The following is a 22,502-nucleotide window of genomic DNA, read 5'->3' as shown; positions in this document are numbered from 1 at the left end:
TGTTTACAAACGGTGCTAGGCCAAATCGTTCATGCAGAAACTCGATCAAACCAGAAGTAAAAGTATTTTTTCTCTATATACGTCACAAGTCACATGATGTGGAGGACCCTTAAGGCTGTCTCTTGCGTTTTCTGATGAAGGGAGAGAACTCTCTGCCTCTCAGACCGGCACAAGCTGATGCTGACAATTTGGTATATCTAGGTCTACATTCAAAGTGTGCCAGTCAGAGTGGGTCATTCCTAGTACTGTAGGTCTGGGTTCAAGATGTGCTGGTCAGATAAGGTTGTTTGGAGTGGGAGAGAGAGGGGGGTTAACGATGAAAACTGCATGTGTTTAAATTGACACACATTGACACTGACCTTGAACTTTGAACCCCTTTGTCAGCATACAAAATGTGCCAAGTCTTACAAATGCTTAGTGAACAGAGTCTGGCCATCTTGGAAATCAGAATTAAGTAACAGCGCGCGGATTGTAGCCATAGTACAAAATAAAACATCTTTTAAAAACTATGCTATGCCTTTTATTAGTACTGAATATTTTTCTTATATACCATTTCTTAAAAAATAATTTAATTCGTTGGACTTCTAAAGCCTTTTCTGTGGACGCGGTCTTTTTTCTACAGATAAACGATAGAAAAAAATATTTATTTATGTCAATGTTTAAATTATCTACTTTCAATTATTTTTTGAAATTCAAACATATTGGAGTTTTCTAATCCGCGTGTATACTATGCGGGTACATGAAAGCGTTTGACGCGTGACCAGGTAATTGTTTTCAAAACATGCAAACTCAGATTATCATGAAGCACAGGTAGCTGACTTGTCAATCAAATCAGAAGCTATTGTTTTTTTAATGATTGACAGGCGGTAAATTATTGATCTTGAATCAGGTAGATTTTGGGGGCGTTGAAATAAAATTGGGTGTTTAAGGCAGGGGTAAAAAAAGATTTTATGTTAGGTACAGTATTATAAGTATGCATTTTAAGTAAAAAGATAGGTTTTATACAATAAATAAATATTAATTAATTTTATAAAGAAATAGATTATAGAATTAGATGAAGAAAGAAGCAGATGTGGTGGCATCAAACAAACAAGACAATGACACATGTATGATGCTAGCAAGTTAATATTTATAAAGAGCTTGCATACAAAATGTGTCAATCTCCTGGAAGGCTATACATGTATTTAAAGCAAAAAATATGGATTAAGTTATAAATTATTGTGTTACTTTAATAATTAGATAGTGTTAAGGAGAATAAATTTAACTTTAAGGGAATAGTGAAATCTAAAGATTAGTGAAACAAAAAGAATTCCAAAACAAAAACTAAAACAAAAATTAAACAAAATCAAAACTGAAAAAAGCAAATTGTCGAAAGTTTTTAAAAACATGAGATATTTATAATTTTCAGCTTTTATTAAAATTTCAAGAGAAAAAGTCCAATTCGAAATTAGAAAACAATAGAATTATGAAACAAATATTCTTTCTTATTTTCATAGATTTAAACTTGAAGACTTTTAAAAATCAAAAATTTTGAATTAATTAATTTTAAAAAATCCATAAATTTTACAGCACCCCTTACCTGTATGACTTAGAAATAAAGTACTAAAGGGATTTAATGTGTTTCTCCTTTCTTCTTTCCAGATGTCACATGACCCCTGCTGGCCAGTCTGAGCTCTCTGATTGGTCAGATCGTCTGTGACATTTGTTTGTCTCACTAGTGATTTCCCCACATGCTGTTTGCTGTCCCTTTAGAATGGATTTACTTCCCCTGTTTGTGATAGTCTCACCTGGGTTTACCTGGGCTAATTACTGACACTCTTTATGTGGAGGGGACCCTGTTGTCCTAGATTAATGTTATATCATAGAAAGTGAGAAAATATGTTCAACACAAAAGAAAGGAAAATGAAATGCTAATTTAGAAATAAATGCTTAAAATATTTATATTTTTCCTTTCCCAAGAAGCTTAAATGCATTAAAAAAAAACTTTTTATAGACTTTACTTTGTTGTTCAAAAACTATTTTAAAAAGATAAATAAATAAAATACAAGATACTGAATTCTTGAATTTTTACGAAGCATTTTTTTTTGTGGAAATTGAGATATCTATAATTAAATTTATTTTTAGTTCCCCAAAATAAAAAACAAAGTGGTTTATATTTAAATTTTAGAGTTTTCGTGGATTCATTAAATATTTACAAAATCAAATCAAAGGAAAAAAATTAAACTGGAAGAGAATCATTTCCTGATAAATGTGAAAAGCAAAAAAAAAAAAAATAATAATCATGCACTTGTTTTAAAGTATTCATAGCTACATTTGTATAAAGATAAGTATTAATATATTATTTTTTAGCTCACTTATAAATGTATTATTATTATTATATAAAATTGCTTCATAAAATGAAGAATTCTGAAGAAAAAAAATACAGAAAAATAACATCATTGTACATTCTGTTTAAATTGTACATGTAATTTTAATTTATAAGTTTTTGATCAATTTGCAAGGTGTTAGCCTAGTATTATTCTTTCTCAGTTTTATCTTAAAATTTAGTGATAGGTGTATAATCATTTTCATAGAAAGCATTGAATTGAATTTCAAAAAAATTATGCCACCCTTATCTCTTAATAAGATTTACATATATGATTTGAATATTTTATGTTAAAAAAAAACAGCAGCACTTAATGGTACATGTATTGGACCCAAAAGAACTAAGACACAAGTTTTATTTTTTGACAGGTGCCCTGGCGGAGAGAGGCCTGAGACCGATCATCCCAGACAATCTTCCCTTTACTTTACGCCTCACCTCAGAAGTTCTGGAATCTAATGGTGGGCTCTAAAATTCTATTATTATAACATCTTAAAATTAATAATAAGTAATTTCATTCATTTCAAAAATTCCTATAAATTGATATAAATGTCCATGAAACATTAGTTACAATGAACCAGTGTTATAGTGTGGAATCATCAGTGTTTGTGAGGGACCAATGTTCTTGGATTTTATGGGTCACCCTTATCTACAAATTTACAATTTTATAATTTACGAAATCCCTGTGAACAATATTACCATGTCAACATATTTTTTTTCATTGAATCTTTCCACTAAATTACGTCCCTACCAAAACAACGGAATTTTTCTTACCCATGAACACTGAACCCCACGTATTAAAATGATTCCCCACAGTACACCTCTCTATGGTGATTTTTATGATGACCCCGCTCAGTAAATTGTAGGATCCTCCTCCATGGCTTCTGTCTGTGGGGGGAGCCTGGCTCTGATGGATGCGGGGGTCCCAGTTAGGGAGGCAGCAGCTGGGGTGGCCATCGGACTGGTGACCCAGACGGACAAGTATGGGGATATCGCATCACACAGGGTCCTCACTGACTTAATGGTAGGTAGAATGTAATGGGGGGGGGGGGGTGGCCATTGGACTAGTGACCCACACAGACAAGTATGGGGATATCGCATTCCACAGGGTCCTCACTGACTTAATGGTAGGTATAATGTAATGGGGGGGGTGTCAAAGTTCCTCTACATTAGTGAAATGATTCTAAGTCTTTATTTTATTATTATTCAGGGTATAGAAGACTATTTTGGAGACATGGATTTCAAAATTGCAGGAACTAAAAATGGAGTCACAGCATTGCAGGTTTACAGACTTCTTAAAAATTATTGGGTTTTTTTTTTATTTATTTTTTTTTTTTTTACTGAAATTAACACACAATTAATTGTAAAGGAAACAATGTATTCTGATCAAAATATGTATATTTTTTTGTAGGCAGACATTAAATTATCCTTTTTACCTTTAGACATTGTATTTGAGGCAATTGATGCTGGTAAAAGTAAGTGTGTTTTCTTTAAGAAAAATGCAGTACTGTACTATATAGGATTATTTTTGCCCAATCTTGCTTGCAAAATGGTTCCACCTAGACAGTTGTTTTCAAAGAAAGATAACTCTGCCTTGTTTGATTCAGTTTGAATTGGCTTATCTATAGACAAAAAAGTGCCAAAGATATGAAATTAGAATATTTTCCTATATACAATATATTATATATAGAGAAAAAAAAATCATAATTGACCATGTATTTAAAATGTAGAAATTTAAAAGTTATTTTTTATTTTTGTAGTACTTAATAACATATAGGGGCTGAAGAATTTACATGTTGTTAGACTTAGTCTAGTGAATTGTACCATAAAAAAAAATGCTTCCTTTTTTTACAGGTGGAATAAATAGAATGTTAAAGATTATGAACTCTGTGATAAGTAAACCAAGGGAACCTAAAAGCAATGCCCCAGTAACAGGTACGGACAGGTAACCTTTCTACCTTGAATACAATCTACCTTTACATGTAACCATTTACAGTAAAAAACGCCTATAGCCAATATGGTCATAATCAATTGATGCTTACAGCAAAGTGATTTTCATCTCCCTTGGCTCTAAAATATATTATTTACCGGTACTGTAGATTCCTTATTTTTCGTTAGTATTTATTATCGCAAGATGGGTCTTGAATATCAAATCGCGACAATAATTATTCGCGAATGGATGATTGATCAAGAGAATTTCCATGGATTTCAGCACCTTAAAGATAAAAGCGAGTATTTTTATTTTGTGGATGATGCTTCTCGCGATATTGCGCGATAATTAATTCCTCGCGTATAATTAGGAATCTACAGTACTTTACAGTTATAGTGAATTATGCTAATAACAAAGCAAAGTCCTCAGTCCCCCGCATTTTGTAATAGTCTGTTTTATGATATGATTTGCTGGCTAAAGTTTTTATGAACAAGATTTTGAAGATTCTTTTTGTTTTGTAAACCCTGGCTTACTTGTTATCAGTTGACCAAAAATCAAATTGTATTTTTTTTATGTTGTAGAGAAGTTTACCGTAAATCCTCAGAAGAGATCCCGTGTGATCGGGGTCGGAGGTCAGAGGTTACGACAGCTGGCCCAGAAGACCGGTGTCCAGATGTCCGTGCTGGACGAGAGCACGTTTGATTTGTTTGCTCCGGACAAGACAGCCCTGTCAGAAGCCAAAGAATTACTGAACGTCTGGCTGGAGGAAAAGGTAAGAGAGGAGCTGTATCTCTCTCCTTCCTTTCCCTTTCATTCTCTCTCTCTCAAATATCTGTGGATTTCTCCTTCTGTCTGAGTAAATACTTGTAAACTGCATACACTTCTTATCAACTCTTAGTCAAAAAAAATAGTCTAGATGTTCTAGAGTGTAAATTAAGAAATGTTTCATGATTGATTTCATCATCTCTGTCCTAAAGCAGCTACACGGCATAAACAAGTTTGAATTGTCTAGTTTTTTTACCACTGATGTATATGTGACATTTATATATGTACCAGTTTTAAATTAAATACTGTTCATGCAGTAACATTTATAGGAAGGTAAAATTTTTTGACATTTCATTTGTTCTGTAGGGGGTAAATTTGGGTAATTTTCATACATGTATGTTGTTCATTACATGTACCTAATTAGAAATCGGAAAACTTACACACTATATTAATAAAGCGTGATTATTTCTATGTTTAATATCAGCTTAATATATGTAGATAAAACAACAACATTTAGTAGTTTTAATTGTATTTCATTGTATATCCTGCTCTAGCAAGTATACCTTTGTGTTTTAGGCTGCTCCCAATCTGGTGTTTGGTGCTATATATACGGTGAAGATATTGGAAGTAAAGTATGTACCTGTCAATTTTGTTGGTTATCTTTTCTAACAAGTTTTGAGATAAAAAGTTTCCTCCATTTAGTTTTAATCAAGTACATGTACCAATTTTTAGCTCACCTGAGCCGAAGGCTCAAGTGAGCTTTTCTGATCAAAATTTGTCTGTTGTCTGTCGTCATCGTTATTGTAAACTTTTCACATTTTTGACTTCTTCTCAAGAACCGCTGGGCCAATTTCAACCAAACTTGCCACAAAGCATCCTTGGGTGAAGGGGATTCAAGTTTATTCAAATGAAGGGCCTGGTCTTCACTCAAGGGGAGATAATTGGGAATTAATGAAAATTTAGTGGTATGTTTTAAAAATCTTCATCTCAAGAACCACTGTGCCTGGAAAGATGAAACTTATGGGGAAACGTCCTCAGGTGGTGTAGATTCAAGTTTGTTCAAATCATGACCCCCTGGGGTAGGGCGGGGCCACAATGGCCGACCAAAGTTTTACATCTATGGAAATATATAGGAAAATTCTTTAAAAATATTCTTCTCAAGAATAACAAAGCCATAATTGACCATATTTATATGGAAGCATCCTCAGGTTGTGTAGATTCAAATTTGTTCAAATCATGACCCCCGGGGGTAGGGTGGGGCCACAATGGCCAATCAAAGTTTTACATAGACATATTTAGGAAAATTCTTTAAAAGTCATCTTATCAAGAATAGCAAAGCCATGATTGGTAATGGGACTACTTTTGGATTTAAACTATTCAGTGATAAACCAATTTTTACTTTTGCCTAGCCACAATTCTCAGGTGAGCGATGTGGCCCATGGGCCTCTTGTTTTTACTTGATTTATTAAGGATGTGCAGTCATTTGTAATTTTTTAGATACCCTGTAATGTAATGATTATGGACCTGTTGCAAAGTTGACTTTTGATGTACCCTGTATCATTAATGTATCATTAATCACATGATTTAATTTATTTAAATGTCTATTTTTGTAAGCTAAAATTGTCATCTTATCAAGAATAGCAAAGCCATGATTGGTAATGGGACTACTTTTGGATTTAAACTATTCAGTGATAAACCAATTTTTACTTTTGCCTAGCCACAATTCTCAGGTGAGCGATGTGGCCCATGGGCCTCTTGTTTTTACTTGATTTATTAAGGATGTGCAGTCATTTGTAATTTTTTAGATACCCTGTAATGTAATGATTATGGACCTGTTGCAAAGTTGACTTTTGATGTACCCTGTATCATTAATGTATCATTAATCATATGATTTAATTTATTTAAATGTCTATTTTTGTAAGCTAAAATTGTAACAGTAAAATTTTTAATTTTGTAAGCTTTAAGCTAAAAATGTTTCACTTTGCACGGAACCTAGTATACTGAATGCTGTTGGTTTTACAGGGTAGCCGGTGCCATGGTGGAGATCCATCCTAGCATGGAGCCAGTATTCATACACAGAAAACAACTGGATATCAGAATGGTGAGCTTTAAATTCCTTATTACTTTGTTCTGGAATTTTACAGGGATATAAACCAGAATAAAATACATATATTGGAATCCATATGCACATTTTAATATTTTAGCCTCTTTTTCTGTATCCTTTTACTTGGGGAGTAGGTACTGTAAGAAAAAAATGTGCTACTTGTATTTTATTATATTGCATACATGTATTTAAATAAAAATCACATTCTGATTGAATGATCCCTTTGACAGGTTCAGGATGCCACAGTTTTGGGATTTAAGCCCGGAGATGAGATACAAGTGAAATACTTTGGGAATGATCCCGTGAGTGGTGGGATCAGACTGTCACGGAGGGTCCTTCTCTCTCCCGCATTACCAGCATTCAAGTCCTGACCCTGGCACTATTCTAGTTTTAATATATGAATACTAATTATAAGATCTTGTTCTTCCAAGAACAGAAAGAAAGAGAGGGGATAGAATGAGAATTTCACAAACGAAATGGATGAAGATGACCTGCTCATCTTGAATATGCAATCTTAAAGGACCTACAGTGTACTGTTTATCTTGAGGGAGTTAGTATTGAGCACTGCAAGACGAGGGACGTTTGAATTGTTTTACCTGATGATGTTTAATTTAAAATCTAAAGACAACAAAGTCTATACAAAGTGATTTTACACATATATTTCATAAAAAAAAAACTTAATTTCTGACTGTCATTAATGTGCCAAAGAGGTGACAAAAAATTCCTGCAGTGTTTGAGAAGATTTTTCGTTAGAAACTGAAATAGTCCAAAGTGACTGTTTAACGTGTGCTTAAATTAATGTTAATTCTTTGATATTTTTTTTTTCATTGAAAACAAAATAGAATATGATTTTTAATGGCAAATCATCAAATGTAATTTTATTTTTCTTTGAAAAATTGAGCTGGACATTTTATGTCTTGGAATGTAAAATTTCATTTAGCCTGCATTATTATGTAACTGTCAGGCGCATAGCCAGGCTTAAGTCAGCCCCTACCCCCTGCCGCCTACCTGGGTGTCCACATCAAACAGTCCAGTACATTACGAAAAACTGTAATATTACAGTTTTCCATAATATAAGATTTTATATTACAATTTTTCCTAATATTTCTATATTATGAAAAATTGTAATATTATGGAAAACTGTAATATAGTTAATGTTGTGAAAATCTTAAATTAAAGCAAACAAATGCTTTTATTATGAAATATTTTTGTTCCAAACTTCTGGTTTAATTGTTTTCATGGTGCAGGGTAAGAAATAGTCCAAAATTTATTGCTACTTTTTGACTTTCTTTGACATAGTGCACACTTTGAATGTCAATATCTCCCAGAGAGTAATTTTTGAGGGATTGGCAGTAATTTTCCTGTATAGTTTGAAGTTGACCCAGTGACCTGATACTGGTTTCATGTCTCCGGCCTTCCTAGTTTAGCTCCGACCATCATGGTTCTTTCATTACTCTAACTAATGCATTAATGATTATCCAGCTGTTAATCTTGTGTAAGACCAATCTAAAGGCTTAGATGAGACACTTGATATTCCTTAGGTATCTACTCTACTTCTTATTCATTTAGTAAGTGGTAATATTGACCCTGCTGTGAGCTAGATGCAGATTTAAAGAGGCTGGGGGTGGCAGCCATTTTCAGACTATTTCTATCTCCTTTAAAAGAAGAGCTCCATATAAAGATATACAAAAATGATCAATTTTTAAAACTAAAATGTATGAATTTTTTCTTTGCCAAATGATAGTTGACAGCTTAAGATACCGTATCTAAAAAAAATAAGTTAAATCTGGTGGTTAATTTGCGGTTAATTTGTTGACCCCCCAGCCTCCTTAATCAAGCATAGATTTATTTTTACAATGGGAGAGATAACTCTTACTTACACTATATCATGGAAAATTGTAATATTACAATTTTTCGTAATGTACTGTCAAAAGTACCCTGGCTATGCCTCTGACTGTTCACCGTACTATGATCAGGTATTATTTTTCTGGTTCAACTTCATTAATGTAAATGTCACAGGTCTCATAATGGATAAGTCTTCTGTGATAGCTAGAAAATATCAACAGAAATAAAACGGATTTATTAAAATAAAATGAAATTCTGTTTATTCCTTATTTTTTATATTCAAACTAAGATTAACATTGAAGAAGCTTGGTACCCCATTTCATATAACAGTCATAATATATACATGTAACAGTCATATCATACATCAGTCGTTATATACAGATAAAAGATGGATAAAGTTTAGACAATGGACTGAAATGATGAAAAAAAGCAAGGGCCACTTTGGGCCATTTGAAGCCCTGTAAATTTCTTAAAAATTGAGTACATATAGTTTTAGTTGACAACAAAATAAATATAACTTAAACCCTTGGTGACTGCATGTCTACAATAAAAATGATGTAATTTTCTTGCTAGTTCATGCATTGCTATGTAATGAAATGCTTCATTATTTTCATTTTTCAATACTTCATGTACAGCACGACCTGCCGATTCAAAATGTGTAAATACATGTATATTTTGAAAGAACTGCTTGTCTAGATTATGAAACATTTTATTTTTTGGATTGAGGGGTGTGCTCATATATTATTTCTTTGTTGAAGGATCTCAAATGCATTTTTTTCTGCAAAATTCAAGAACATTTCAACTTCACACAATCTGTTTTTGAGAACTTGGACTCTTTAGAGGTATCTTTTACATAAAAATTGAAAGCATTAGATCTCTACTTTATTATGAGGCTGAGAATTGGACATAGTGTGTAAGTTAATAAATTTGTTTATCTACATGGCCAATTTAAGCATAAAGAGAAACTAGCTAATTTTGAAGAGGAAAGTTTTTTTCATATAATCTTGACTTTCACTGCAGATATTTGATTTTCTTCACTTGTCTGTTTCCCCACTGAACAACAAACAAATTGTCATTTGTATCTGTACACAGTCCCCAGGGTCTACTCAGTTCACAGTCTATGTAACGGAGGAACTGTCCATCCTGGTCTATGATGTGGACACAGTGATTGTTAAAATCAGCTGTAAGGATGTGACTCTGACTGTCTGTGGTGATTCCTCGTGGATTGAATGCTTTGTTCATTGGAGCAGGAGTATGTCCAGTGTATCTGAATCTCAGTTTCCCGGCCTGATTGACCACCACTACTGCTCCAGCTCTCTCATCAGACACACAGATATCCAGGTTCTTGTTCTCAGTTATGTATCTTAGAATACAAGAACTAGAATTAGAGTAGAGAGGTTTACGTTTATCATCAAACTGAATGGTTTGTTTTTCTGTGGAGCCAGAGTAACAGACAACTTTTGTTTGTTTGCAATCATCACTGACCATGATAACCAGGAGGTCCCCAGAGGAGGTACTACAGACACCTTTAGGTATCCAGTTCTGTAGTCTGATCAACTCCTCTATCTTCTCATTCTTCACAATGTTCACAGTTCTATAAAAGTAATCAGTATAAACTAGATCTCCACTTTTTGTCACTGCTATGTTAGATGATATGTACCCTGACTTGGTTTTGATGGACTTGAGTAGTGATCCCTGATTGATGCTGTAGAGTTTCATGGTGTTGTCACCTCCACTTGTCCAGATTTCTTCATCATTCAGACAGGCCATATTGTAAAATTGTTTATACCCAGTGTCTATGGTGGTGACAGTCTCTGGTTCATCAAGCAGTTGTTTGACCGGAGGAGAGGATCCAGCTTCTGGTGATTTCTGTGTTGTCTTCATGCTGTAACCATGTTTATCTGATGTTAAAGAACTTGATGATAAGGCTCCAAACAGTTTACTTAGTTCTTCCCCTTTCATTTTTCCTGGAATGAATTTGGGTAAAGGTGCTAAAATTTTGTCTGGAAGATTTCTGTATGTGTGTACATTAGACATGACACTAAATAGTTTTGACAATTCATTGGTGTCTATTGCAGTTTCCATTGAATTGATTTCATCCTTGATGTCAGACATTGTCTTGTTTATTTCATCCAGATGTTTCTGTAGAGTTTGTAACTGTGTGTTTTTCATCACATCAACTTCAGCTTTAAGTTTATTGACAAGTTTGTCAATTTCTCTGTGCCAGTCCTCTCCATGTTTTGTTATGGCTGTTGAGAGATCTCCATATTTATGTTCCCCAAACGAAGTTGGGGAACATATTGTTTTTACTCTGTTTCTTATTATGTTCCCCAAACGAAGTTGGGGAACATATTGTTTTTACTCTGTTTCTTATTATTATTATTATTTTTCTTCTTCTTCTTCTTCCTGGGTACTTTTTTGTCCGGGAATGATCTAGTAAACTATTCGTCCGATGTAGGTAAAACCTTTTTAGGGTCAGTAGACATGTTATGTAGATTTGCGGAATCAAGGTCATTTTGCGTGCACGTGCTTGCAAGAGCGCGCACGTGCAACACGTGAAAGAACCAATAGAATAGATATAGCCGCAACTTTTCTATTTTTTGATGAAATACTTTGAAACTCATAATGTGAGGATATATTAGTAGCATAGACAATATGACATGGTCAAAATAGCAAGATCTCACGCGCATGCACGTGCGCTTCGCTCTGATTGGCTGAAACTAAAGTCTCAATATCTTTCTTGTCTTTTGACAAAATCCTTTGAAATTTTGAATATAGCCATGCATTAGGATATCCTACAACATGATATATCTCAATTATCATGAAAACACGTGCATGCACGTGAGCTGCAATCTGATTGGCTTAAACTTTAAATAGCTATAACTTCCTTGGTTTTCAGCCAAACAGGATGGGATTTGGAACGTAGACAGATATAATGGACTTCTACAAGAAGGTATGATCACCATGCACATGCATACACGTGCATGTACGTGCGCTGCAATATGATTGGCTTAAACTTTAAACAGCTATAACTCCCTTGGTTTTCAACCAATCAAAAATGCACTTGAATGAGCGTATTTTTTAATACTTTTGGATTAAATACTTTAGTATTTAGTAAATTTAATATATATTAGATTGTGTAGACAAGATGATACGGTCATTACGCACATGCATTCACATGCGCACGCGTGCAATGCTAAAATTTGAATGAACTTCGTACACTTCTGGGTAAACGTTGTTAAAGTCTCAAATGCATAGAGTTTGTCTTATTTAATGAAGCTAACAGGGAATATGGCACCAAAAGGGAGTTGGGGAGCGTTTGGGGAACATCTGTAACGGTCCCCGTTACAATTAGCACTAGTTATTATGTTCCCCAAACGAAGTTGGGGAACATATTGTTTTTACTCTGTTTCTTATTATTATTATTATTATTAAGGTCTTCCGTCTTCAGCGGAAGACCTTCTTGTTATTCTTAGGTTTCTTTTCCACTATTTTTATTATTATTATTATTGTTTTTTTTTCTTACCGATTTTGTGCACGCGATTTCTCGAAAACGGCTGGATAGATTTTAATGAAACTTTCAGGACTGATAGAACATCAAACAAAGCTGAAAGTAATTTTTTTGTTTTGATGACGTCACTTCCGGTTTTGAGATTTCCGCGATTTAGTGATTTTCAGGGGGTCTCATTGTCCATCATTTTTCTCGAAAATGCCTTAAGACAGAAACATAAGATTTTCAGCGATGATAGAGCAAGGTGTGCTCTTTTGTCACACAGCACTCTCTTTCTCCGGAAGTGCCGCACGTCGGCGCTCGCTATGGCTCGAAAAAAGTTCTACCAGGGACTCAGAAATATTTAACACCTTTTCTGCAATATCTTTTTACATGTTAACAATTTGTAAAGACATATAGAACAAAAGTTGTAGAGAATGTCACGATCTTTCGAAAAATATAAACGATAAGGGGCTGGCCCCTATAATAAAGGGCCAAAAGGGACCAAAAGTTTTTCATTTATATCTCAAAAAGTATTGAGGATTTGTAATATATCAAAGAAGCAAAGTTGTTCAAAATGTCAAGCTATATCTAATGGTGTCGTCAAAATACGTCCGGCGACGTTATTTCTGGTTGAACCGGAAGTAGTCAAAAATTGCATATTTTTGCTGTTCTTGACAGGTTTTTGGGCAATATATTTCACTGGAAGCTTAAATCTTAACTTTCCGTCCGTCGACATCACTTCCGGTTAAACCGGAAGTAGCCAAAAATAGCTTATTTCGAAGGTTTTAATGCAAAATTGAAATTATTAAGTCACTAGAGACTACTTAGCTCATTGCTTTCTTTTGTTCACGTCACTTCCGGCACTTCTGGTCAAAACCGGACGGAAGACCTACTCGTTGCTTTGCAACGAGCTCGGCTCTAGTTATTATTATTATTTTTCTTCTCGGGAAAATTTTGTCCGCGAATGATCTTGTAAACTACACATCCGATTTAGGTGAAATGTTTTTAGGGTCAGTAGACATGTTATGTAGATTTGCGGAATCAAGGTCATTTTGCGCGCACGTGCTTGCAAGAGCGCGCACGTGCAAAACTTGAAATGACCAATATATAATGGATAAAACCGTACTTTTTCTATTTTTTAACAAAATGTTTTGAAACTCATAATGTAAGGATATATTAGTAGTATGCACAAGATGACATGGTCAAAGTAGCAAGATCGCACGCGCATGCACGTGCGCTTTGCTCTGATTGGCTGAAACTTAAGTCTCTATATCTCTCTTGTTTTTTGATAAAATCATTTGAAATTTTGAACATAGTCATATATTAGGGAGATCTACAGCCTGTAATATAAGAATTATAATGAAAGCATGTGCATGCACGTGTGCTTGCAAGAGCTCGCACGTGCAACATGAAAAATGTCCAACATAATTGATACAGACGTAACTATTTAAATTATTGATGAAATGCTTTGAAACTCATATTATAAGTATATATTAGAAGCATAGACAAGATGACATAGTCAAAAAAACAAGATCACACGCGCATGCACGTGCACTTTTCTCTGATTGGCTGAAACTAAAGTCTCAATATCTTTCTTGTTTTTCGACGAAATCCTTTGAAATTTTAAACATAGGCATGTATTAGGATATCCTACAATAAAATATATAGCAATTTTCATGAAAACGCCTGCATGCACATGCGCTGCAATTTGATTGGCTTATGCTTTAAATAGTTATAACTCCCTTGGTTTTCAACCAAACAGGATGGGATTTGGAACATAGATAGATATAACGAACTTCTACAAGATGGAATGGTCACCATGCACATGCATACACGTGCGTGTACGTGCACTGCAATCTGATTGGCTGAAACTTGAAACAGCTATAACTCCCTTGGTTTTCAACCAAACGGGGTGGGATTTAGAACATAGATAGATGTAATGGACTTCTACAAGAAGGAATGGTCATCGTGCTCATGTATGCACGTGCTTCCACGTGAAATGAGTTAAATCAAAAATACAGTTTAATGAGCGTATTTTTTAATACTTTTGAATTAATTACATTAACATTTAGTATATTAAAATATATAGATTGTATAGACAAGATGATATGGTCATTACGCAGGCGTGGAATTCTAAAATTTGAATGAACTTGGTACTTTCTCTTGGGTAAATGTTGTTAAAGCCTCAAATGCATAGAGTTTGTCTTATTTAATGAAGCTTACAGGGAATGTGGCACCAAAAGGAAGTTGGGGAGCGTTTGGGGAACATCTGTAACGGTTCCCGTTACAATTAGCACTAGTTATTATTATTATTATTATTATTATTTTTCTTCTTCTTCCTGGGTACTTTTTTGTCCGGGAATGATCTTGTAAACTGTTCGTCCGAGGTAGGTAAAACCTTTTTAGGGTAAGTAGACATGTTATGCAGATTTGCGGAATCAAGGTCATTTTGCGCGCACGTGCTTGCAAGAGCGCGCACGTGCAACACTTCAAATAACCAATATAATAGATATAGTCGGAACTTTCTATTTTTTGATAAAATGCTTTGAAACTCATAATGTAAGGATACATTAGTAGTATAGACAAGATGGCATGGTCAAAATAGCAAGATCTCACGCGCATGCACGTGCGCTTCGCTCTGATTGGCTGAAACTAAAGTCTCAATATCTTTCTTGTTTCTTGTCATAATCTTTTGAAATTTTGAACATGGTCCTACATTATAAAGATCTACAGCATGATATATTAAAATTTTAATAAAAGCATGCGCATGCGCACGTGCTGTAATCTGATTGGCTAAAACTTTAAATGGCTATATCTCCTTTGTTTTTTGACGAAATGCTTTGAAATTTAAAACATAGTCATGCATTACGATATCCTAAAATATGATATAGAAAATATTCATGAAATCACGCGCATGCACGTGTGCTGCAATCTGATTGGCTGAAACTTCAAATGGCTATAACTCTCTTGTTTTTCAACGAAACAGGATGAGATTTAGAACTTGGATAAATATAAGGGACTCCTACAAGAAGGTGTAGTCATTATGCACGTGCGTGCACGTGAAATGAGTAAAATAAAAAATACACTTGAATGAGTGCATTTTTTAATACTTTTGGATTAAATGCTTTGATATTATTAAAATTTAAGATAGTGTAGACAAGATAATATGGTCGTTACTCACATGAACACGCGTGCAATGCCTATTTTTTAAATATATTTTGTATTTTTCTTGGAAGACCTTGATTAAGTCTAAATTCCATAAAGTATTTCTTATTTAATAGAGATAACAGGGAATATGGCACCAAAAGGGAGTTGGGGAGCGTTTGGGGAACATCTGTAACGGTCCCCGTTACAATTAGCACTAGTTCTTTTCAAACTGGATCATTCTGTTTTGTACATCAGAGGCAATGTCCTGGTAGGTGGGGTAAATTGTCTCATTTAATTCAGTCTGCTCTTTCATGAATTTATTCCTTTTTCCATCCACAACTTTTAAGATTTCTGATACTTTATGGCCTAGATGTTGACCAGATGATATGCACTTATGGCAGACAGGAATGTCACATTGATCACAGTACATTTTACATCGTTCTTTGTCATGAGTTTTACATCCAGGATAGAGGGGAGTGGATTTTCTATCTTTGAAGTCCACAATTTTATGAGGTTTTGAGAGATCAGCAGAGAAGTGTTCTCCAACGCAGGCCTTACACAGGTTGACAAGACATGTATCACAGTGCATCTGTACCACAGCGGTCTCACACAGGTCGCATCGCACCACGTCCTGGGCACTGGGGTCCATGATTAAGACCTACAAGTCCAGGGCTTGTCAACGGCACCAAAACTGTAACAGGAAAGGAGAAAATGTATGACTGAACGGACTCTACTGGGAATCAAACCTGGGACCCCTGCTTCACTAGTCAAATGCTCTACTGACTTAGCTACCAAGGCTGGCCCAAACCGTATTAAATCTGATTATTCCAACAGTACATCAATAAAAACAAGATCTTTTTTCAATCTCTCACCAGAGCAGAGCATGCTACACAAGATGGATTGTAGTATACAGAATTATTCAATTATTATAAGTCAATATCCAGGCACGCAGCAACCGGGGGGGGGGGGGGGGGGGGGTGCACTTTTTTCCCAACATTACCTTTACTATTGGAAAAGCACGCAGCAACCGGGGGGGGGGGGGGTGCACTTTTTTCCCAACATTACCTTTACTATTGGAAAATGGAAATGTTCATTGAAAGGCTGCCCCCCCCCCACTTTATACTACAGAAAATTAATATCAGGGAAATGTGGTGTTGAATACAAAAAAATGGATACTGAAAGAAATCGGTCTTGAAAAATGTCGACCCCTACCCCTAACCCCCCCCCCCCCCGATTTTCTCTGACGCCCCCCCCCCCCTTTCTAAAACGATGCTTCGTGTCTTGATATCAAAGTTTAGACATTACCTGATGTAAAACAGTAATGGCTGCCAGCTCCTTATTGGAATTCAGGTCACATGACTTACCTGTGTTATCTACCTGTCAGGTATTTATACTTCCTGGTCTGTTGTGGGGATTTAAATCTTTAATGTTTTATGATAATGGAGACCAAAAAAACCAATATTAAATTCATTATAAAATACTAACATTCATCAAATTTTGGCTCTACAGTACATTTAATTCTGCAGTACATTTAATATGAACTTTTTGCAATGAAATGTGCCTTAATAAAAAAAAAATCACATCCTCGACGTTTTCCCTCCAATTTTTTTTTCAAATAAATCATGGGACAAACTAAAATATTTTTATATTTTAAAAAAGACACTCTAATATTGTGACTAAGAAAAAGTTTCAAATTGTTTCACATAATCAATTATTCGACCTTTTCAATTACAAAATTTGGTTTTTCTGGCATTGAAAATTTAACAAGTATGGAAATTATTTTAAAGTCTCAAACTTTTGCTCAATTTAAGCAGATTGATCAAATTTTTAAGTTATCTTATATATTCAGAAAATTTTGGGATTTAAGCCCGGAGATGAGATTCAAGTGAAATATTTTGGGAACGATCCCATGAGTGGTGGGATCACAAAAGTTTAAAAACGAAGATTACAAGTGCGATTTGTAAATACATGTAAGAAAAAAACTTTAATAAATTCAGTGTGCTCTGGAATAAAATTCTAGGATATTTTCTATACATGTTGCTTGCTAACGGTAAAATTTATACACTTATAAGAGAGAAATTTATACACTTATAAGAGAGCATTTTTCTTTAGAATGCATGTATTTTTTTTTGGGGGGCGGGGTTAACTTCAGTAATTAAAAATGTATTTTCCTAATGGATTAATTATCTTTGATACAAAAAAGATCAAAAGGAATAAAACTTATTTGTTAAAATAAAAATGAAATCCCGTTTATTCCTTATTTTTTGTATTCAAACTGAGATTAACATTCAAAAAGCTTGCCCGCTCCCCCTCCATCCCTCACCTGTATTTAGTAGGATTTAGTATTACATGTTGTCTGACATTGAGTATGGCCTGTTATCAGGGTTTTCAGATACGTGTACATAAATAATAAGAAATTATTTATCCCCCCTTTTTTTGCTAGCTCTAATTTTCTGGTCATGATGTCATCTTTTTTTTTAATATGAAAGGTTTATTTTGTAAAAAAAAAAAAAAAAAAAAAAAAAAAATTAGACCAGGTCGAATTTGACTGATTCATTACTCAGTCACTTAATGACACCTTTGGTGGTAACACCAATTGGAATTTCGGTGCCTCAAAATTAAAACATCGACCAAATGCATCCACGATTTAATGTTAAATACGTTACTAGTAATGTTTCTAAGATTTATGCAAGATTGACAGCTGATCCGAGTATGAAGTTAACTGATGTATTGAAATGCAGCTTTTTTAAAAGAATTACCAATATGTCGAAGATACGAAATATAAGTTATGTTGTGGCGGCGATGGTCAACATGTTTATGAAGTCATCATAAGTGGAATTTCGAACTTACCTCCTTGCCGAAAATATTTACTGAGATATTTCCTGAGATAAAAGATCTCCCCCACACCTTCCCCTATATTAACCCACGCCTGCCTTCTGAGCTACTCTTAGTTTTCAATAGGCCAAAAAAAAGCTGAAGTTAATTTTATTCTCTTTTGAGAGACGGTTTAAAGAATACGAATCCCACATCTACAAACATCAATAAGAAGTCTGTATTTAAACAAAATTGTGGTTGGACAGAACAATTCAGGTGTAATCAATAATCTAAACAGTGTTAGGACCACAGAAATATTTCTCCTTGAAACAAAGTTCGAAGCCTATAAGTGATGTATATATGAGTAATAATGGGTGAACTTAAGGTTAAATGTGGTTAATTACAACTCATCAACGTTAATGAACTAGATCATTATACAATGAGTCCATTATTTCAAGGCGCATAAAAAAATAGACGGATCAAAAATTGACTGATGGATTTATCACTCTGTTTACAAAATATTTTAAAATATATTCAAACTGTAAAGTAGGGTGACAGTTCTCCCTCATAAATTGGAAACTCTCGTAGATTTTCTACTATCATGTGGAATTGACTTTCATTATAAGGAACTGAATGTAAACAAATGTAAAAAAAATGAGATGCCTTGTACAATAGTACTCTGCAGTAATATCGTATCAAATCTTAAGGAAAGATAAATTAATTGATGCTGTCAGGAATAACTATATCAAACTAGTGTATAAATGGTTAGAGAGATCTACATGACCACCATATATCATTTGCACCTTTTCTAGTTTCATAGAGGTTTCATAGAGGTTTCTATATCGGTGATTTTGAAAGTGCAGATGTCCTCTAATGAGGGATTTTAATAACCGTTGCTGCGAGCCCGATAGAAGGAAATGTGGGGTGGGGGGGGGGGGGGCAAACATAAACCCCTTGATAAAAATTACATCACTATATTCGTTGAGAGAGCTCTACCAGAATAAGCATAATTTTTATTTTAAAACACTTTCCCTCTGAGAATTAACGCCTTTCAAAGCTTTCTCAAGGTACATGTAAAATATTTTGCTCAGCACGGGCTAAGTGTGCTCACTTGTAACCACGTGTTTATTATGGGATTTCTTGAGCAGATAGAGGATTTTATGTTATTTTACTCTTCTTCTTAAAAAAAGGGCTAAATCATGTGTATGGACAATTGTGAATAATTAATTCCATTCGTTACAGTCAAAGGGTAACGAATACATGTACACAATGTACATGCAAGTTTTCTGCACTTTTGCATTATATATTTTTGCGCACACATTTTCTAAATGTATACACGTTTGCTTTCATCATCACTTGCAGTAGATTGCCCTTGAATTCTTCGCCTTTTTGGTCTAATATGGCCTTTAAAAAAAACCTTTCTCTCTCTCTCATACGAAGTAAAGTACATGTATCATAGTATGTCCTTCCTTAGTAATATATACGGATGTACACTTGTTTACAATAATAAAAAGTTTTTTTTTAATCTACGTAAAATATTTAATTCGTAAAATAATCTTCTCTAAAGTTTATTTTTAAAAAAGGGATGTGTCATGATGTAGACCAGTATATGTAACAACTTCCGGTTCCGTGAACAGCACTCGGTTTCAGTCTATTCTAACGGAATATGGTGGACAGTCTTTACTGACTTTAGTCTTCTTCCAGCAGACGGTCACGATGCGACATACCTGTAAGTTTGATACTAAATGTTGATTTTTCTGTCTATCAGGGAATTTTCTTTCAGTAGAGAGGGAAATATATTTATTTGGTAAACACGTTATCGCCCTGGTTCAGTGGTAAAGTTAAACGAACAATCATCGGTCATATACATGTATGGTGGCCTGTAGAAATAATAAGAGAATGCATATTTGAGTATTACGAATTCCGAGTATGAAACAAAAAAGTGGGTTTTGCCCCAAGTTTTAAACCATGATTACATCTAAAGTCATCTTGGCTGTGAGGGCCTTCACCAAGTTTGAGTGGAGGACAGTCTGGGAGGGGTACCCCTGTCATCACCCAGATTAAAAAATAAAAATAAAGGTACCATTTCTGCTGGTTGTGGTCAAACATAGAAGCCATTTTCTAAATATATAAGATTTTTAAAAAGGTATAGAGGGGTTACTTTTAATTCATAAAAATGAATTTTTATTTTGTTTCAAATATGGATGATGTTTATTGGAATTATTTTTAAAGAAGGATGTGAATTGCAACCAACTTGCCCCAGTCCTGACTGCCTCATCTGCATTGTTTATGTGTGCTGTTTATAATATATTAACAATTTTATTTTGAAAATCTCTCAAAACACTGCATGTAATCAGGCCATGCCAATCTCCTCCCTAAGCCAAATAACTTTTTGCATTTGCTTTACATGTATTTCTATAAGCTATTCAGAACAGCTTGATTAAGCCATTTTTAAAGTAATTTTTTTGCTCACAATCAAATAGCAAACTTCAAAAATACAGTAAATAAGAATCAATTTTTGCTTTAAAGTTGACAGCTGACAGCTGACAGAATGTAGAGCAACCCCCTCCCACGAAGCAGATTCACATTTAACCCAGCTAAGCAACCAGGGAGATTGGATAAAAAGAACCTTATCAATTAAGGTAAACATTTTCAATTTCTGTCTCCTATCCACTACCTACCCTTCCTAACTCTTCCAATCCTTTTGCCTTCATTTCATTGAATTTGTATGTTTTCTTTATCAATTTTCATATGATTCGTGATTTTGATGTGGTTTTACAGTTTATCATTTTTCTCAACTGATTTGAAACAGCTAGTACTAATCTTGTGGTCAGTTTGTGATTTTGACAGGGAACAAAGATGAGGGAGGGACAGATGGTCAGACTACTGCCAGGATCCAGGGTAATAACTTGGGCAAAGAAGCCTTGAAACTGCATGCAAAAAGATTCAGGATCCATGCATCTGAAGTATTAGAACACAGACCAACAAGGGATACTCACTTCTCAAAGACACCTGATCCCACCTTTGGAATTTCCTGATGTTCGCGTTTTTATTCAAACTTGCATATACATGTACCAAACTTGCACTTTGTTTGTACCAGTACTACGTATATATGTATAGTAATTTGTTTTTGTTTTATGATGTAAGATAATCTTAGTGTGTATATATACACATGGTATGTAATCCATAAGTGCATTCACCAAACTTACACTTTCATTTATTTGACTGTATAAAGTAATTGTAATGAATATTTTATATAAGTGGTATGTTGTCCAAACGTGCATTACCAACCTGAGTTTTTCTAGAGATTATTTATATTTGTAGTATTGTGTATCTATTCCAATCTGATTGTGTTTACAAAATTGAACTCTTATTTTTTATTTACTGTATATAGTTATGTAAGTGAGAATTTTTATATGTGGTATGTTATCCAAACTCATTTATGTTATAATCTTATAAAATTATTTGAAGTGAGTATTTATAAATGCATTATGAAATCCAAACTTGCCCTACCAAACTTGTATTGATGTTTATTTATAATGTTTATAGTTATTGTTGTGAGTATTTATAAGTGTCATATGTAATCCAAACTTGTCCTACCGAACTTGTGTTGATGTTTATTTATACTGCCCAAAGTTATTGTAGTGAGTATTTATAAGTGTCATATGCAACCCAAACTTGCCCTACCGAACTTGCAATGATGTTTATTTATCCTGATTATAGTTATTGCAGCGAGTTTTTGTAAGTGTCATATGTAATCATTCATATTTGAAAATTTCAAAAATGACTTGATATTGCTTTGAATCGACATTATGAAATTTGTCCTTGAATTTTTAAGAACATTATATGATACAAGAAATACACAAGACCTATATAAAACTGAAATTCGCACGGTTAAATGTAGGGATAAAATAGATCCGAAATGCAATATGAAAATTTAAACAAAATAAGTAAATACAAAGAAATAAAAAAAACACAAAGGCATTAATCCTGCTTATTCCATAATTTATTAGATAAATTTATATTAATCTTTCGATGAAAT

The 22,502-nt window shown here is 34.1% G+C and overlaps 2 protein-coding genes across 2 annotated transcripts in view; one reads left to right on the top strand and one right to left on the bottom strand.

Annotated features, from left to right (window-relative positions):
* Nucleotides 1-7,731, top strand: part of LOC134283352 (polyribonucleotide nucleotidyltransferase 1, mitochondrial-like) — a 29,122-nt gene extending 21,391 nt beyond the window's left edge. Inside the window, exons 17-25 of the mRNA XM_062765813.1 lie at nt 2,734-2,823; nt 3,229-3,386; nt 3,573-3,644; nt 3,774-3,837; nt 4,217-4,297; nt 4,874-5,064; nt 5,634-5,689; nt 7,080-7,158; nt 7,392-7,731. Of these exons, the coding sequence (XP_062621797.1) occupies nt 2,734-2,823; nt 3,229-3,386; nt 3,573-3,644; nt 3,774-3,837; nt 4,217-4,297; nt 4,874-5,064; nt 5,634-5,689; nt 7,080-7,158; nt 7,392-7,532 (932 nt within the window). The 3' untranslated portion in view covers nt 7,533-7,731. The remainder of the gene's footprint in view (nt 1-2,733; nt 2,824-3,228; nt 3,387-3,572; nt 3,645-3,773; nt 3,838-4,216; nt 4,298-4,873; nt 5,065-5,633; nt 5,690-7,079; nt 7,159-7,391) is intronic.
* A 1,536-nt stretch (nt 7,732-9,267) lies between these two features.
* Nucleotides 9,268-16,982, bottom strand: LOC134283334 (E3 ubiquitin-protein ligase TRIM71-like). Its single transcript, XM_062765789.1, has 4 exons — nt 16,952-16,982; nt 15,862-16,337; nt 13,939-13,942; nt 9,268-11,277 (listed from the first exon to the last, which is right to left on the bottom strand). The coding sequence occupies exons 2-4, from the start codon at nt 16,293-16,295 to the stop codon at nt 10,018-10,020; spliced, it is 1,698 nt and encodes a 565-aa protein (XP_062621773.1). The 5' UTR covers nt 16,296-16,337; nt 16,952-16,982; the 3' UTR covers nt 9,268-10,017.
* Between the last annotated feature and the right edge of the window lie 5,520 nt (nt 16,983-22,502).

The sequence above is a fragment of the Saccostrea cucullata genome, unplaced genomic scaffold, assembly GCF_032062105.1.
Source record: "Saccostrea cucullata isolate Sc308-1 unplaced genomic scaffold, CSIRO_AGI_Scuc_v1 ctg1224, whole genome shotgun sequence".
Lineage (NCBI taxonomy): Eukaryota > Metazoa > Mollusca > Bivalvia > Ostreida > Ostreidae > Saccostrea > Saccostrea cuccullata.
Note: the sequence above shows the minus strand (reverse complement) of the source record. Positions and strands in the feature narration are given on the sequence as shown.

Bases quoted from the DNA above. Each gene is read 5' to 3' on its own strand.
- LOC134283334 (XM_062765789.1), bottom strand. From the start codon at position 16,295: ATGGACCCCAGTGCCCAGGACGTGGTGCGATGCGACCTGTGTGAGACC.